Here is a 15,719-nt window from a genome sequence, read left to right as displayed (position 1 = left end):
AGTCAATGTGACATGGGTCTGTGTGACAGAATAGTCAATGTGACATGGGTCTGTGTGACAGAATAGTCAATGTGATATAGGGGTCTGAGACAGAATAGTCAATGTGACATGGGTCTGTGTGACAGAATAGTCAATGTGACATGGGTCTGTGTGACAGAATAGTCTATGTGATATAGGGGTCTGTGACAGAATAGTCAATGTGACATGGGTCTGTGTGACAGAATAGTCAATGTGACATGGGTCTGTGTGACAGAATAGTCAATGTGATATAGGGGTCTGAGACAGAATAGTCAATGTGACATGGGTCTGTGTGACAGAATAGTCAATGTGACAAAGGGGTCTGCGTAACAGAATAGTCAATGTGACATAGTGGTCTGTGTCTGAGTTGTCAATGTGACATAGCGGTCTGTGTCACATTGAACTCTTCGTGACAAGAGTGGTCAATGTGACATTGCAGCCTGTGTGACAAGAGTGGTCAATGTAACATTGGGCTCTGGGTGACAAGGGTGGTCAATGTAACATAGGAGTCTGTGTGACAGAGTGGTCAATGTGACATAGTGGTCTGTGTGACAGAGTAGTCTATGCGACATTGGGGTCTGTGTGACAGTGGTCGATGTGACACTGGGCTCTGGGAGACAAAAGTGGTCAATGTGACAAGAGTGGTCAATGTAACATCGGGCTCTGAGTGACAAGAGTGGTCAATGTAACATCGGGCTCTGAGTGACAAGAGTGGTCAATGTAACATCAGGCTCTGAGTGACAAGAGTGGTCAATGTGAGATAGGGGTCGATGTGACACTGGGCTCTGGGAGACAAAAGTGGTCAATGTGACAAGAGTGGTCAATGTAACATCAGGCTCTGAGTGACAAGAGTGGTCAATGTGAGATAGGGGTCGATGTGACACTGGGCTCTGGGAGACAAAAGTGGTCAATGTGACAAGAGTGGTCAATGTAACATCGGGCTCTGAGTGACAAGAGTGGTCAATGTAACATCGGGCTCTGAGTGACAAGAGTGGTCAATGTAACATCGGGCTCTGAGTGACAAGAGTGGTCAATGTGAGATAGGGGTCGATGTGACATTAGGCTCTGGGTGACAGAAGTTGTCGATGTGACAAGTGTGGTCAATGTAACATTGCGCTCTGGGTGACAAGTGGTCAATGAGACATAAGGGTGTGCGTGACAAGTGTTGTCAATGTAACATTGCGCTCTGGGTGACAAGTGGTCAATGTGACGTAAGGGTGTGTGTGACAAGAGTGGTCAATGTAACACTGGGGTCTGGCCTGTGTGACATCAGCCGCAGTTACAAAATGAAAAATTGGTGGATTGAGAGCGGTATGAAAGCTGATAACAAACCATCATCATACACCATCACAATACTGTTTTGTACGGTCAATCTACAACTTCATCCATGTATTTCTTTTATTTGACTGGTGCTTTACGCCATGGTCAAGCCTCGGGGAAACTCGCGACCATGCAAAGCTTGCTGACATTCTCACGCACAATCGGAGAGGAGGCCAGCATGAGTTGAACTCACAGCGACCACAATAGTGAGAGGCTCCTCGGTTATTGCACCATGCTGGCATGCTGACCACATCGGCCACATGTATAAACATATCTTTGCTTACATACATGTACCTTCCTATAACCACAAGAAATTATGATCATGAAGATAATATAGCAAGTTTTATTCAATAAGCACATATTTTGGCACATGAATAAATGTTATATATGTAAATCCTGCATGGGATACACAAGCAAACAAACAGAAATTATGATGATTATGCATATCTAAATATACATGTAACAGTAGGTCTACAATTATTTACACCTACTACTCAACAACCAATGATAAATGGCTGGACATACATGTAGTAATTGGCCTTGCCAATTATGGCCAATTTCATCTGTGATTCATGCCCCACAGGCTACCTAAATATGTGTAGGTCATATTCTGGTTTATAATGGGCAGCAGATGGTTGTAAGCTGTAGGTGAGTGAGGCTGATGGAGAAATTTGGGAATATACGGTATATCCAGTGCAGACAAACTTAAATAGTCCAGTGTAACAAAGCCTGATTGTGACCAGAATATTATGGAAATATACTAAGCCAGGCCTCACAGGGAATATTCACTTGAGAGGCACCTAGAATTTAATGACAAATGCACCTGTACTCTAGGTACCAGTACTACATACTTGGTGCTATCCCCTCTAACCCATTGTAAACATGGGGGGACGTTAATACTCTGTAGATTGATGGCCAAGGAAATACACACACACGAACATAGCACTGGGGAATATACAACGTACTAGTATGGTAAACAGACACAGGTAACAACAAAATGTTTTATGGGTTTATCCTATACTCAAAAATAAAAATTGTATTAGCTCTTTTAATAGGTTATTGCAGTTAAAAGTTCCTTTAAATAAAGACTTTCTGCTACATATTTTTCCAACACTAATTCACAATATATCCAAATACATGTCAACCCATGCTCTTGTTTATGCTTTACCATATAAATGTACATGTATTAAATACTTTACAAGTATGAAAAAAGCATTGCACCATCACAGTCATTTTTTTTTTCTCAACAAGCAGAGCACAACAATATTTTAACATTATGTAAACAAAAATTTAATGATCACCTTGTAGTACAGAATGTATTATGATTCAGGATAAAGAGCACACATGTAAAGCATTCACTATTACAAAGTCTACAAGGCATTCATAATCTTATTTATCAACTGGTTTTCTTGTAGAAATTTATTTCCTTCCATAATATATTTTCATGGGTTCATAAATAAATGTTAATGAAATTTATATCAAGTGACTTTCAACATAAGTAGAAATGCATGTCATAAGTAGCCTTTTCTGTTTCTCAAACATGCTGGGTCATAGTACGAACTGTACTGTTAAGTTCTTCAAAACTATACAAGTGTAACAGTTCCAACAGTTTCGTATACATTGACTAGGACAAGATTTGCATTAAGATTTAAGTCTTACTTAACTTTTAATACACTTTTACACATCCAATATTTCACACCCTGTGGTGACATTCACAAGAATGTTAGCTCCTTTCTGAAAACACTAGACAAAATCTTCTAAACCAAAGACAGCTGAGTATGAGTCAGATATACAACTGAATAAGTGTAGCACTAAAACCAAAAGTGGAACTAATAAACAGTGGAGGAGTGAAATGACATGATTAATATCAGTGTTTTTATAACGAAGAAAAGAAGAAAAAAGAAAAATAACTATTAAAACATGAAACAGTTCTTTTATACCTTGGCATAAAAAAAATAAATTAAAACTATATAACATTTTTTTTAACAAAAACACTTCCTTGGCTTAATACCTGATGAGTAATTTCACAACAAAGTTTCATGTTCATATTTCCATAAAATTTTTCATAAGAGTATTTGCATGCACATGATCATAATTCTATAATTCTTATTTTCATAAACTTGAACTGTTTAATAGATGGTACTAAATTTGTATAAATACAGTGATACTCATAGCTGTACAAATTACATGTAGCCTTTCCTGATCCACCACCAGATAATGTTCCATTTTGGGATTAAGTAAGCCAAAAATGGAGTAGAAATCAAACATCAAACTAAAACAAAAATCCACAAAGCTTTACAATCAGATGGTTACATCAGCATGGACAGAGAAGACTTCTGCTTTCTTTCAGACAAGCCCATAGCACTACTTTGGAATGTTTCACAACCTGCGACATCTACATATCAAAGCAATGATTTGCAGAGATCCAGAGTTTGAAAAAGAACAGGAGTATACTATAACCTTTATTTTTTATATGGGTGTACTTGTATTAGGGAAGCCACAATGTAGCATGTACTGAAGAAGCTACAATGTAACATGTATCATGCAGACACTTAATGTAGGTGTTTACCACTCTATGCTATATACACATGTACACATGTACGCCAACACTGAGAATACACTCTACCTGTACATGTAGTTATATAGGTGTATATCCCTGAATGTTCCGTATACATTTAAACAAATAGTGCACCTTAGAATGGTTTGCCACAAATCTTCAGACATAAAATGTCATAATTGTGCAATTAACATCAAGGAAAATGTTTAGACTGTATGGTTTTTGGCAGTTTGATGTTTGACATGTACATGCAGTACCAAAGGCAAATGACAGAAATGACAGAACATGTAGGCAGTCAAGTAACAAGCTAGCCTTTAGACCACATGTTGGAAATTCAAATAACAAGCAAGTCTTTTGACCACGTGGCAAATTCAAATAACAAGCTAGCCTTATGACTATATGTAAGAAATACTCAGTGTTATAAGAATTAGGAATAGTTCACTCTGCATCTGGCCCACTATGAAAACAAATAATGCTTTTATCCGGAAAATTGTTAGTCTCACTTTCTGCTATTAACATGTAACATAGGTTCTGGGAAAGAATTACCATTCTGCCATTTACATTGAGGTGCAATTCAGGTACAATACATGTAGGCATATGGCCTGCCCTTATGGATGTTTAGATTCAAGACAGTGTTATGGTTAGCCTATTCGATGTTCACATGTTCATTCGCAGAGACTAGGATCTGCATGTTTCTGTTGATATGGACTCTAAAGACTTATATCCCATCTGAGAAATGTTTCGAAACATTTTCGTACTTCTCACTTGGTATACTGGTATGTATGTGAAAGGTTAGAGATCTGAGGCAGAAGTCAGGCAACTGAAGCATCTGTCATCAGTTCAACCCACCTGGGAAAATAAAAGTAAAATTATTATTTAATGTTCAGAAAATTATCTCAGAATAAGGCAGTATATTTGCTGTGAATATCAATGTGTTCCATTGAAATACCTCCTTTCAGGTGGCACTCCACTATGAACAGTAAGTGGGCGCTGGATATGTGTGAAAAATTGCTTCTTTGTAGGTAATAATGAAGAAGCATTGTCTGTAGCTAACCAGCAGCTGGAGCGAACTGTTTTAAATGAGTATATTCTATGGAGTTGAAAAACATTTCTGCACCTCTCAATGGCCCAAGGTCATGCTTTTTCTACACTGTCTTACCTAGAAAGTACTTACTATCACAACAGAGCCTAGGAGCTGCAAGATGAACCATAGGTGAGCTCACATTTCTTATTTATTCACAAGATAAAAACTAATCCACCTCACAGCTGTTTTCTTTAAAAAATGTCTATGAGGACTATTCTTTCCCTCATTCATGTAATATAACTTTGTGCTATCATTCCAATATTTAACACTACTATGGTTTTATTGCATTGCAACAAATGCCTTTTTACTAAAAAGCATGCATGGAATGAGTCTTATTAAGGACACATTTCATATCTACATGTATTTACCTATCAGTTGTAGCAGTGTTGTCAGTTCTGAAGACAAGTGGATCAGTGTTTCTGTGTTTGCACTGAAAAACCAGGCCCGGATCTACACCATCATATGACTGTGAACACAAAAGTAGTTTTAAAGATTTGCACCTGGTGTAACTTTCATGCAACATGAAAGATAAACATCACCGTAGTAAATGAGTCTGACATAATGTTGTGATAGCTTTGTAAAATGGGCCCCATGAAGATTGAACTATTATGTATTTATCGTATGTAGAGATCATTATTTCCAAACTGAGACCAAGACATTAATTAAGGTCACCTGATATTTGGTACCAACAATCAGACTGCATCTGGGACAGCAACTTATTTTAATAGCTAGGTATAATGAAAATATGAAACTTCACTAAATTTACTAAACTGTACTCGGGCTTACTTCAGTCATCTTTACGATCTCATATCCCAAGAGTGGGTAGCTCTCTATAGCAGCCATATCCTGAAGACAAAAATCATAATTGGTCACAACTGCAGTCACATAACTGCGGTAGGAGCAGAGTGTAATACCTGTTCTCCTCTTCAGTTTATTCTCTGGATATTGATTTATTATTTATTGATTTGATTGCTGTTTTACGCCATACTGAACAATATTTCGCTAATACAACGGTGACCAGCACTGTGGTGGGAGGAAACTTGGCAGAGTCCAGGGGAAACCCACGACCATCCAAAGGTTATTGCAAACCTTCCCGTATATGGCCGGAGAGGAAACCATCATGAGCTGGCTCTGGATATTGTCTGCAATTTGAGAATGACAAGGTTTAGTGGGAAAACTTGATGCCAATTATTTATTATGACAATACAGAAGGGTAATACCCTGTGAGCCCTAGTTTTGGCCTAAAGACATATGCCTTGTTTTTGGAAGAATAGCATTAAATGTTTCTGAGATACATGTGTAACAGACATGCGGATCAGGACTGTTAAAATATATACCACCCACCTTGCCCAAATCCCCATTCACCTTCTATCCCTACCCCCTTGTTCAAACAAGTGACCTGAATACAATTCATACCTTGCTGGCTTTGTAGGCGTACAAGACCTTGTCTTTCAGTACAAACCAAAGTTTTCGCCATTTTCTTCCTTTCTGCTGCTTCAGATAACCACTTGTTGTGGACCCCTCATCTGTGGCATGAACCTGAAAAATATTAAGAATATACTTTTGGAGCAGGTGTTAACTCTTCTCTTCTGATACATGTTTATTTCCAGTTTTACTAGGCTATATCATTGGTCTTGTTGCAGTCAGTCTGCCAGGCACCGGAAGTAGTAATTCTCTTGGAGCCTGTCTTGATTCCTTCAACCCATAACCCTGATCACTGTTATACAACTGAAATACATTTATTCCTTGGTATAGCTTGAAACCTCATACAAAATAAAGAACTGAAATACTTACTGTAGTTTCACAAAAAGGAAGAACAGTCATAGTGGAATTTCAATTGTCCGATGAAGAAGCTGTATTGTCTATACATGTATTCATTGTGTGTAATGGCTATAATCCTGTCGTTCATTTATTTGATTCTTGCTTAGTGCCAAATTTTCACTCATAAAAAGTGCCTAGGGTAAACCACCGACCTCTGTCAAGTTACATACAATAGCAAAAAACTATCCTACACTTAAGGCTGTACAAACAGCCACCCGTGCATCATCCACCACTTCTTGTCACCAATGCCCCACATACAGAAGAAGAGGTAGCCTCCAATTATAATCCAATTAGAATCCCAGATGGTGGCTACATCATACTCATACCAGTATGGTAATATTGGGTTTTGACAATCTGATACAGTGCTTAACATATTGCCATTGATGTACATGTAGACTGTGAACCACATGATCTGGCTAGACTGTACATGTTAATCCATGAAATCTAATATTCCCGTAATTGATTGCCCACTAAAAAATACCACATTTAAAAGATTTCATCAAAAATCCAAGAGGGCTTCAAAAATGCCCAAGTTTACAATATTCTGAGATGAAACATCAAAAAACGCATATTAAAAGTATATCTGGGTGCACAGGAACCCTATTCTCCTGCTAAACAGTTTGATGACATTGAGTTCACCAGCCTGTGAGATAAATATGTTCAAATTTTATAAGCAAACTCTTTTCTCAAGATGTTTTGGTCAGAGACAACAATGCCATTCGATCAAAGTTAGCCAACATTTTATTATACAGCCTTAACCCTCTCACCTCTTTCAGGACAGCTGGTCGTCGTTTTGCCCCTGATCCTCTCAGAGTCCTTGCACTTCTGCGGATTTTCATAAACCTGGCCTTAAGACTGGCCATGCTTAACCCAGTGGTGTCTGATGTGTCCAGGGCTTCACCCCGCCCAAGACTTTTGCTCTTCTCTTCTATGTCTGGTGAAACAATGAAATGTACAGCATCATCAGTTTTACAACCTTAATTAATGGAAATGGAGTTTTATGGTATACTTTTATAGGGTATAGAGAAAGTATAAATTGCTGTTGAAGCCTAGTAGGTCATGGGTAGAAAGCATACATTGTGGATGAAGCCTGGTACTTGTAGGTCATGGGGAGAAAGAACAGATTGTGGATGGAGCCGGGTAGGTCATGGGTGGAAAGCACAGATTGTGGATGGAGCCTGGTACATGTAGGTCATGGGGAGAAAGAACAGATTGTGGATGGAGCCTGGTAGGTCATGGGTAGAAAGCATAGATTGTGGATAAAGCCTGGTACATGTAGGTCATGGGGAGAAAGAACAGACTGTGGATGGAGCCTGGTAGGTCATGGGTAGAAAGCATAGATTGTGGATAAAGCCTGGTACATGTAGGTCATGGGGAGAAAGAACAGACTGTGGATGGAGCCTGGTAGGTCATGGGTAGAAAGCATACATTGTGGATGAAGCCTGGTACATGTAGGTCATGGGGAGAAAGAACAGATTGTGGATGGAGCCTGGTAGGTCATGGGTAGAAAGCATAGATTGTGGATGGAGCCTGGTACATGTAGGTCATGGGGAGAAAGACCAGATTGTGGATGGAGCCTGGTACATGTAGGTTTATGGGGTGAAAGAACAGATTGTGGATGGAGCCGGGTAGGTCATGGGGAGAAAGAACAGATTGTGGATAAAGCCTGGTACATGTAGGTTTATGGGGTGAAAGAACAGATTGTGGATGGAGCCGGGTAGGTCATGGGTAGAAAGCATAGATTGTGGATGGAGCCTGGTACATGTAGGTTTATGGGGTGAAAGAACAGATTGTGGATGGAGCCTGGAAGGTCATGGGGAGAGAGCATAATAGTGGATGAAGCCTTTGTAGGGCATAGGGAGAAAGCAATAATTGTGGATAAAGCCTGATAAGGCACAGAGAGAAAAGAAATTGATGTTGAAGCCTTGCAGGGCATGGAGAGAAAACATCTAATGATAAAGCCTTGCAGAGCATGGAAGCCTTGTAGGACTTACAGAGAAACTGTAGGTTAAGGATGAAGCCATGGAGAGAAAGTATAAGTATAAGATGTAGCCTTGTAGGGCATGGAAAGAAATTTACATTAAGGATGAGGCCAATGAGGGAAAGCAATAATTGTGGATTAAGCCTTGCAGGGCATGGATTTATTTATTTATTTATTTATTTGATCGGTGTTTTACGCCATACTCAAGAATATTTCACTTGCACGACGGTGGCCAGCATTATGGTGGGTGGAAACCGGGCAGAGCCCGGGAGAAACCCACAACCATCTGCAGGTTGCAGACCTTCCCATGTGTAGGGCATGGAGAGTGGGTGATAACTAGCAGGCAAGGGGATAATCTACAACGCTAGTTTTGTCCACAAAATCAAATTAAAAATGTGGTTAAGTTGTACTGAAAGTTGATCTTTTATATGCAAAAAGGTTGTGGAATCAGGGTACATACATTAACAAAACATTTCTTTTCCTTCTGGAATTTCACTCAGAAATTATTTGTGCTCCACTTACACATGCAAATGTGTGGTATGTCAAAGAAGACATAACTTACCATCTTGTAGATTTTCATAACATTCATCACAGACTCGACTAGCTTTGTATTCCAAGTATTGCAAAGGTGCCTTGTTGTCAGAACAGCTGCCACAGACAACCTAGTGTCAAGGACAACCTTGGGTTAGTCATTGAATACCTCAACAGTTATTATACAGAAATATTCTAAAGACAACATTAACTATACAACATTTACTAACAAACAAAGTATCTTTCTAACTTTCATATCCATACCTAAGGTCTCAGAAATTTGATTAGAAAGGAATAATTATATCTAATTATTAAAGAATTAAATCCATGAATTGGGATTTACAAACTGAAATTACACAGAATCTTAATGTGTGAATAAAGTCAGTGAACTATTAACCTTTCCACAGGCACGGCAGTGGTGCCTCCTCCAAGTAACTGTGAACTCCACCGTACACATCATGCACATAGTAACTCTGGAGTCTGGAATCCAGACTGGTGCCTTACTACCCAGGGTGAAATCACGGTTCAAATCTGGCTGCATGAACAAAAAACGTAACAAAAAACAAGTTTGGTAAATTTGAATATATTATAAATTTTGGGATGTCATTTTATGCCAATAAAAAAAGTGCCTTCAGGTACAGTGGAAGCTCGTAGGGCTTTTTCTTGGGATGGTATATAACAACAAATGAATTTGTACAGAATTACAGGCAAATCCACTCTTTGAAACTGTCACATGCCCTTCAGTATACACTAATTCCTCAACCTTGTAGCATGTGAAAGAGCAACTTTCAAAAGTACATTGGTTGGACACCTTGCAAACACATGAAAATGTTGAAGAATCACAGTACTAACAAAGGGTTACCTAGAACTAGTCAAATGCAAGGACAAAAGTTGTGATATAAACTAATACAGTTTTGCCACAATGGGAGTTCAACAATAATATTTTGATCCCAAATGCAAAGTCCCTGAATGTCCATGTAGCTGAATCAGGTGAAATGGTACCTGGGAACTATGATGACCAAATTGAAATGTGCTTCGTTTATGAGAGTGCTCTTTGATGGCATTCCTCAGGGCTGAAAGCCATTCTTCTTTCTCCTCTGCTGTCCTGAAAGGGAAACATGCACATTTTTCAGAATGACATGTGCATATGCAGTACATTATCTAAAGCTGACTGACCTTCATTTTATTGGACGTATTGGAAGCCTAACACTTCACACTTCCCATCAATTATTTGGGCATTTATATACATTATCTACAACACAATGCTTTTCACCTATAATACTGGTCCGAGGCAAAACACTTTACACTTACCATGAATTATTTTGTGTTTACAAAGCAAATTATCTACAACACCCTGATTTTTGAACTTAATACATGTCCAAGATAAAACACTTTCACCTAAAATTGGGCCTTCATCCATCTGCTTTCATGTATATGTATGTTGACCTATTTGCATGATAAAATGCAACTTTAATACTGAACAGCCTCAACTCAATCTGAATGAATCAAGAAGTTGATGGTTATCTTTTCGGTGATTCATATTCAAGTTTACTTGATAAAGGTGTGTATATGGGCTCTGACCTTGTTGCAAGAGTGAATGACCTTTGTATGCTGATGATACTGAATTCATTCTTGTAGTCCTCTTGATTCTCATCACCAACCTGAAGTAAGAGAATATCTGATTTACTATTATTCTTAATTTTTTTCTTTAATATTTGTAATGATATTTTCAAAATCTAGTGCTTTATTAATACAACGTTTTTCTTTTTAAATATCAATCAAACACCACTGAAAAGAGTATGCTTTTCCCTGCATGTGCCATAAAAAAAATTCTGATATGTACCTCAAGTTGATAAATTATAAATAAAGTCAGCACCAAAATTCACTGTGGGCGACTCCATTTTGCCCAAGAGCAAGTCCTGAAGTCTTCTGTGTTAGGAGGAGAATTGCCGTCGGAAATTGTGAAATGCAGTTGGTACATTTCCAACTGTACTCTTTTTTTTTTTAGAACTCTTTTTCCCTGAAGGTAACGAACAGTGAACAGTTCGTTATCCGCTTGATGATCGGGAAACCGAAATGTTGGACATAGGTTCCGCGTTTACACAAACAAGCTGGCAGTTTTAACGACTCTCATTGGCTGAGAGGAAACACACCCTAGCATAAATTACTGGGTGTTAAAGATGGAGGATGATATGGACTCAGCGATTTATGCCAGCCTTGCCATTTTCAGACTTTACGTGTATGGCAAGGAAAAATGGCAAAATTATGCAGTACGCAGCACCAGGTAGAAAAATATGTGCACTTTTCAGCCTATGGTGTCATGTTTTTAAATTCTTCTCCTTTAATACATCATTTTTTTCAAAGAATTGTTATCAACACAGACTAGAGAACAAAATGATCTGAAATTTTAGTCATCACTGGGTTGCACAATTTACCCGATTATTAATATGTCGTGTGTTTGGAGAGTTTTTGGAAGGTAGAGTGATGTCTACTGGGGAAAATGTCACTGTCAGCAGTTAATTCAAAATTTTACGACACTTGTCTGTTTCTTAAAAATGGACTTTTTTTCGGGTTTTTTTCACTTTTATTTTACCTTCATACTTGTTAATGACAACACATTATTAAGCTTGTAACCTCCAGCCATAGGTGTGGCATAAAGAAGAACATCACTGAACTGAAAGTGAAAGTAACACAATTAAATTATTATGCACAGTTTTTAGGCTCACAAAAATATAAAAAGCAAGCCTTAAATAATTCTGCATTCTTTAAAGGTTATCCTAAGAACACTTTAGTATGTTTTTAATGTGAACGAACAAAACACTCTTAATGTCCATAAGTTACACACATGTATATTCATATCGTATTTAATGGCCATAAAGTCCACACAGACATTTTAGGACTTATGACCTAATGACAGCTGAGCCAGCTGAAAACTGACTTATCCTATCAGAACATTCTTCCTAAACTGATAGAGAGATTCCAGTAATCTAAACTCTCCAATGAAGGGATTTCTCACTAAAATGAAAGCACAGACATTAACGAAGTCAAGAATACAAATTGATGAGCCACAGTAATGACTATACAATCATGCCACTTGGAGTCTTTGGCCCTGATTGTCGATTGCTTGGAGACTAAAATGGTCAGGTGCTGCTAGATATCTAAGTTTCCAATGACTAAAGTGCATGTTGTACATATTCAAGTTTGGTAAACCTGGCTGTAAGCTTTCAAGATTTGCTATTTACAAAGAAAGCGTTTTTAAAGGTTGGGAACCTACCAGGAAGAACATCCTAGGCTGCATCTCTTTTCTTGACAGCTTGAGTAATTCCCCTTGTTTAAGCAAAACCTGAAAAAAAGCGAGGACATTTTGCAGATATTGATTAATGCTATGCAGTCTATGTGGTTCAAGCAACAATATCAGTTTGTCATTAATACCTGCTATTAATCATACAAAAAATCTACATTTTAGAGTTTGCTCCCCCTTAATTACTGAATATCTTCTATGGATATAAATTTCATTATCTACACATACAATTTACTGGATTTTCGTATAACTGGTCTGTCCAGTTGTGAAGTTGGTTTAATTAAAGTAGCTTTGAAAATACTGCTCAGAAAAGAAACCATTGGACTACACAATATAATTCTGTGTAATGAGAAACACGCACATACACACGTAATTCAAAACCCAAATAAATCATCTAAGTCCATGTTGCCAAGTTTCAGGACTAATTTGGTTCATGGGGCTCTATATCTTCTAACAATACAACAGATGATGTTTGTCAACAAACAGGAACACCGAAAAATGTATGAGCAGACATGCATGTGGCAAAAGAGTAACACAGTCATAAGGTAATGTAAATGATTAAGAAATGACAAAAGTAGCCCCTACAAGTAATCATAAAAAATTGAAAAGAACACAGAAAGCTTACTGCCCTGGTCAAGTTCATTCAATAATTACAGACATGTTGTGCAGAAAAAGCGAGTGCAGGTGACTGACAGAGAGGACAGCTGAAAGTCAAGGTCTCCCACAACATGGTTCATAGCAGACAAACACACCAAGAAGTTTAGGAAGGAAATCAAGACACGCACACACCAACACATTTTACACTTTTGAAAATATGGGCTACATATACATGAAATGTGAGTTACCTGAAGTTACTCCTGGCAAGCACATGGAGCGAAGATCACTGATCATTAATTACATTACAACTGAAAAATACCATGCACTGTATTTATTTACATGGCTACTAATTTTGACCACAGAGTTTGTCACTTCATGCAATAATGACATGTAGTGTTTGGCTGTAACTGAAATCTATAACACATGAAGTGACTATGTATTTTTCAAAACCACTTTCAATTAACCTTCTACCATCAGCACAAAGTTGATATAACAGTAAAATTGGAACTTACACGTCCTGGCTTTATCACTTCAAACTTTCCGATGAGAGAGTGCTGGATGGATAACAGCTTCTGTATTTTGTCCTGACAATATAGATAAAACCTATTTTACATGATTCACAAATATCCTTCTATATGAAGTAAATTTTCATGAAATGGTTGTTTAAAAAATCATATATTTTAATGAACACTTGTACAATGAATCCAAGACAATGTTTTTGGTCAGTGACTGTGATACATGTAGATAGGGAAATCTGTTGGCACACCTAACTTATACCTTTCCTGAACCATGCTCATAATGTGATAGTAATTTTAATGTTCTGCTAGACAAAGATGACAGCTACTATTGTTATTGTAAAGGTACATGTACAAAAATTTCAACATGCCTTGCAGCACACCTTGTTCTAAATATGAAAACCCTTTTGAATTTGTGGGTGCTTTAAACAGTTATTTATTGCCTTACCCCATATCTCATACTCTCATTTGCATGGTCCGCTACTTCACTGACGATAGAGAGAGCCGCTGGGTAAAGACAAATATACAACAGATTACATAAAATTATAAGTGCAAAATCTACAAACTTATTACCCTCAAGTTGTGAGGTTTAAAAAAAAAGTAAATTCATGTTCTTTCTTTTTTTGCCATTTTATAAGCAAGTGTAATTTAATTTTAAATAAGAGTTGTGTAGTCAGAATTACATTTTAAAATGTTCATCCAGAAGATGATATAGGCAGCTAGATTGAAAATAATACATGTAAGTGAAAAAGTTGAGTATATTTCAAAAACATACATGTTACTTACTGTTAGTGTCTTTGTAATCTGGAGAATCAGGGGTCAGGTGCTTCTTATAATCTACATGTAAAAGTAACGGAATGAGGTAATTAAAACTGAGATTGCCATAAACATTGGCACTGATTTGTTTAGAGAACAATAATGTTAAATACATTTATTATTAAATAAAAATACACTCTGAATTTTAGCAAGGCTCTGTAAATAATGAATGGTTTAGCATTGCAAGCCAATGTCAAAATTAACTAGAAACTTAAGCTTCATTCGACCAAATGCTGAAGAGCAAAAATGGTCATGGAGGCCATATTGTTTTTCTTTCATTGCTACAAGAAACAATCCTGCCAGTCCCCTCAGTGATGTCCTACAACTTTTAGTTTTAAGGTAACCATTCATAGTGTGAATGAGTTATTATCAAGACAATGTTAACCAAGTTGTAAGCAACATCACATCGCTAATAAACAATCCCAGCCACCTCACTGATAACATACCGCCACACAAAGTTTGAAGACAATCGGTCAAAGTGTTCTGGAGTGACCGTTCAGACATTGCTGGCGTGACAGAATGATGAAATCCTAAAGTTGCTACCAAGAACTAAAATTCTATGACAAAACATATTACACACACCTTCCTAAAAAGTAGTCTGTATTGTGGAATTCTCTGAACTGGTTTGAGCATATAATGTTGGAGAGCTAAGGATGCACACTTTGGAGTCATCTGTGGAATACACAAAAACACACAAAAAAAAATAGAACTTTACTCTTTATTACTTAATGAAGTTCTACAGACCAAGATTCACTGGGCAAAATGAAAGATAAAGTAATAAATGCATGTGCAAGTGGCAATCACCTACTGTAGCACATAGGCTATGACATAATATTAATGTTAATCAACACTATACTAAAGGTATGATGAGGTGAAGTTTTATGTTGTAGACTAAATGATATCCAGTATCTTACTGTATACATTGCATAGGAGTGCTGTAAGACCATAAAATAGTTTGCGTCCAACATGGAAACCCACATAATGATTTGTTGTTAGTCTTCATTTTTTTCATTCACAGTTCATTCATTGGTGAAACCTGGGGACTATTATAGACATGTATATTAAACACGATTAAACAGGTTAAACACAACAGATGAAAAATATCCCTCTATATTTATATGTTTTCCTATATTTGGAAATTCTTCAAGAACCACCACTAGTTTCTAAATAGTTCATTT

At 37.4% G+C, this 15,719-nt stretch overlaps 1 protein-coding gene across 1 annotated transcript in view; it reads right to left on the bottom strand.

Moving 5' to 3' along the window:
- Nucleotides 1-1,689: 1,689 nt before the first annotated feature.
- LOC135470013 (FYVE, RhoGEF and PH domain-containing protein 5-like) overlaps nucleotides 1,690-15,719 on the bottom strand; it is a 40,302-nt gene continuing 26,272 nt past the window's right edge. Inside the window, exons 8-22 of the mRNA XM_064748700.1 lie at nucleotides 15,120-15,213; nucleotides 14,512-14,562; nucleotides 14,174-14,232; nucleotides 13,723-13,794; nucleotides 12,587-12,655; nucleotides 11,906-11,986; nucleotides 10,894-10,973; nucleotides 10,315-10,417; nucleotides 9,710-9,847; nucleotides 9,344-9,443; nucleotides 7,568-7,734; nucleotides 6,396-6,518; nucleotides 5,766-5,825; nucleotides 5,348-5,445; nucleotides 1,690-4,744 (exon numbers count right to left, since the gene is read on the bottom strand). Of these exons, the coding sequence (XP_064604770.1) occupies nucleotides 4,708-4,744; nucleotides 5,348-5,445; nucleotides 5,766-5,825; nucleotides 6,396-6,518; nucleotides 7,568-7,734; nucleotides 9,344-9,443; nucleotides 9,710-9,847; nucleotides 10,315-10,417; nucleotides 10,894-10,973; nucleotides 11,906-11,986; nucleotides 12,587-12,655; nucleotides 13,723-13,794; nucleotides 14,174-14,232; nucleotides 14,512-14,562; nucleotides 15,120-15,213 (1,332 nt within the window). The 3' untranslated portion in view covers nucleotides 1,690-4,707. The remainder of the gene's footprint in view (nucleotides 4,745-5,347; nucleotides 5,446-5,765; nucleotides 5,826-6,395; nucleotides 6,519-7,567; nucleotides 7,735-9,343; nucleotides 9,444-9,709; nucleotides 9,848-10,314; nucleotides 10,418-10,893; nucleotides 10,974-11,905; nucleotides 11,987-12,586; nucleotides 12,656-13,722; nucleotides 13,795-14,173; nucleotides 14,233-14,511; nucleotides 14,563-15,119; nucleotides 15,214-15,719) is intronic.

The sequence above is a fragment of the Liolophura sinensis genome, chromosome 7 (genome assembly GCF_032854445.1).
Source record: "Liolophura sinensis isolate JHLJ2023 chromosome 7, CUHK_Ljap_v2, whole genome shotgun sequence".
NCBI lineage: Eukaryota > Metazoa > Mollusca > Polyplacophora > Chitonida > Chitonidae > Liolophura > Liolophura sinensis.
Note: the sequence above shows the minus strand (reverse complement) of the source record. Positions and strands in the feature narration are given on the sequence as shown.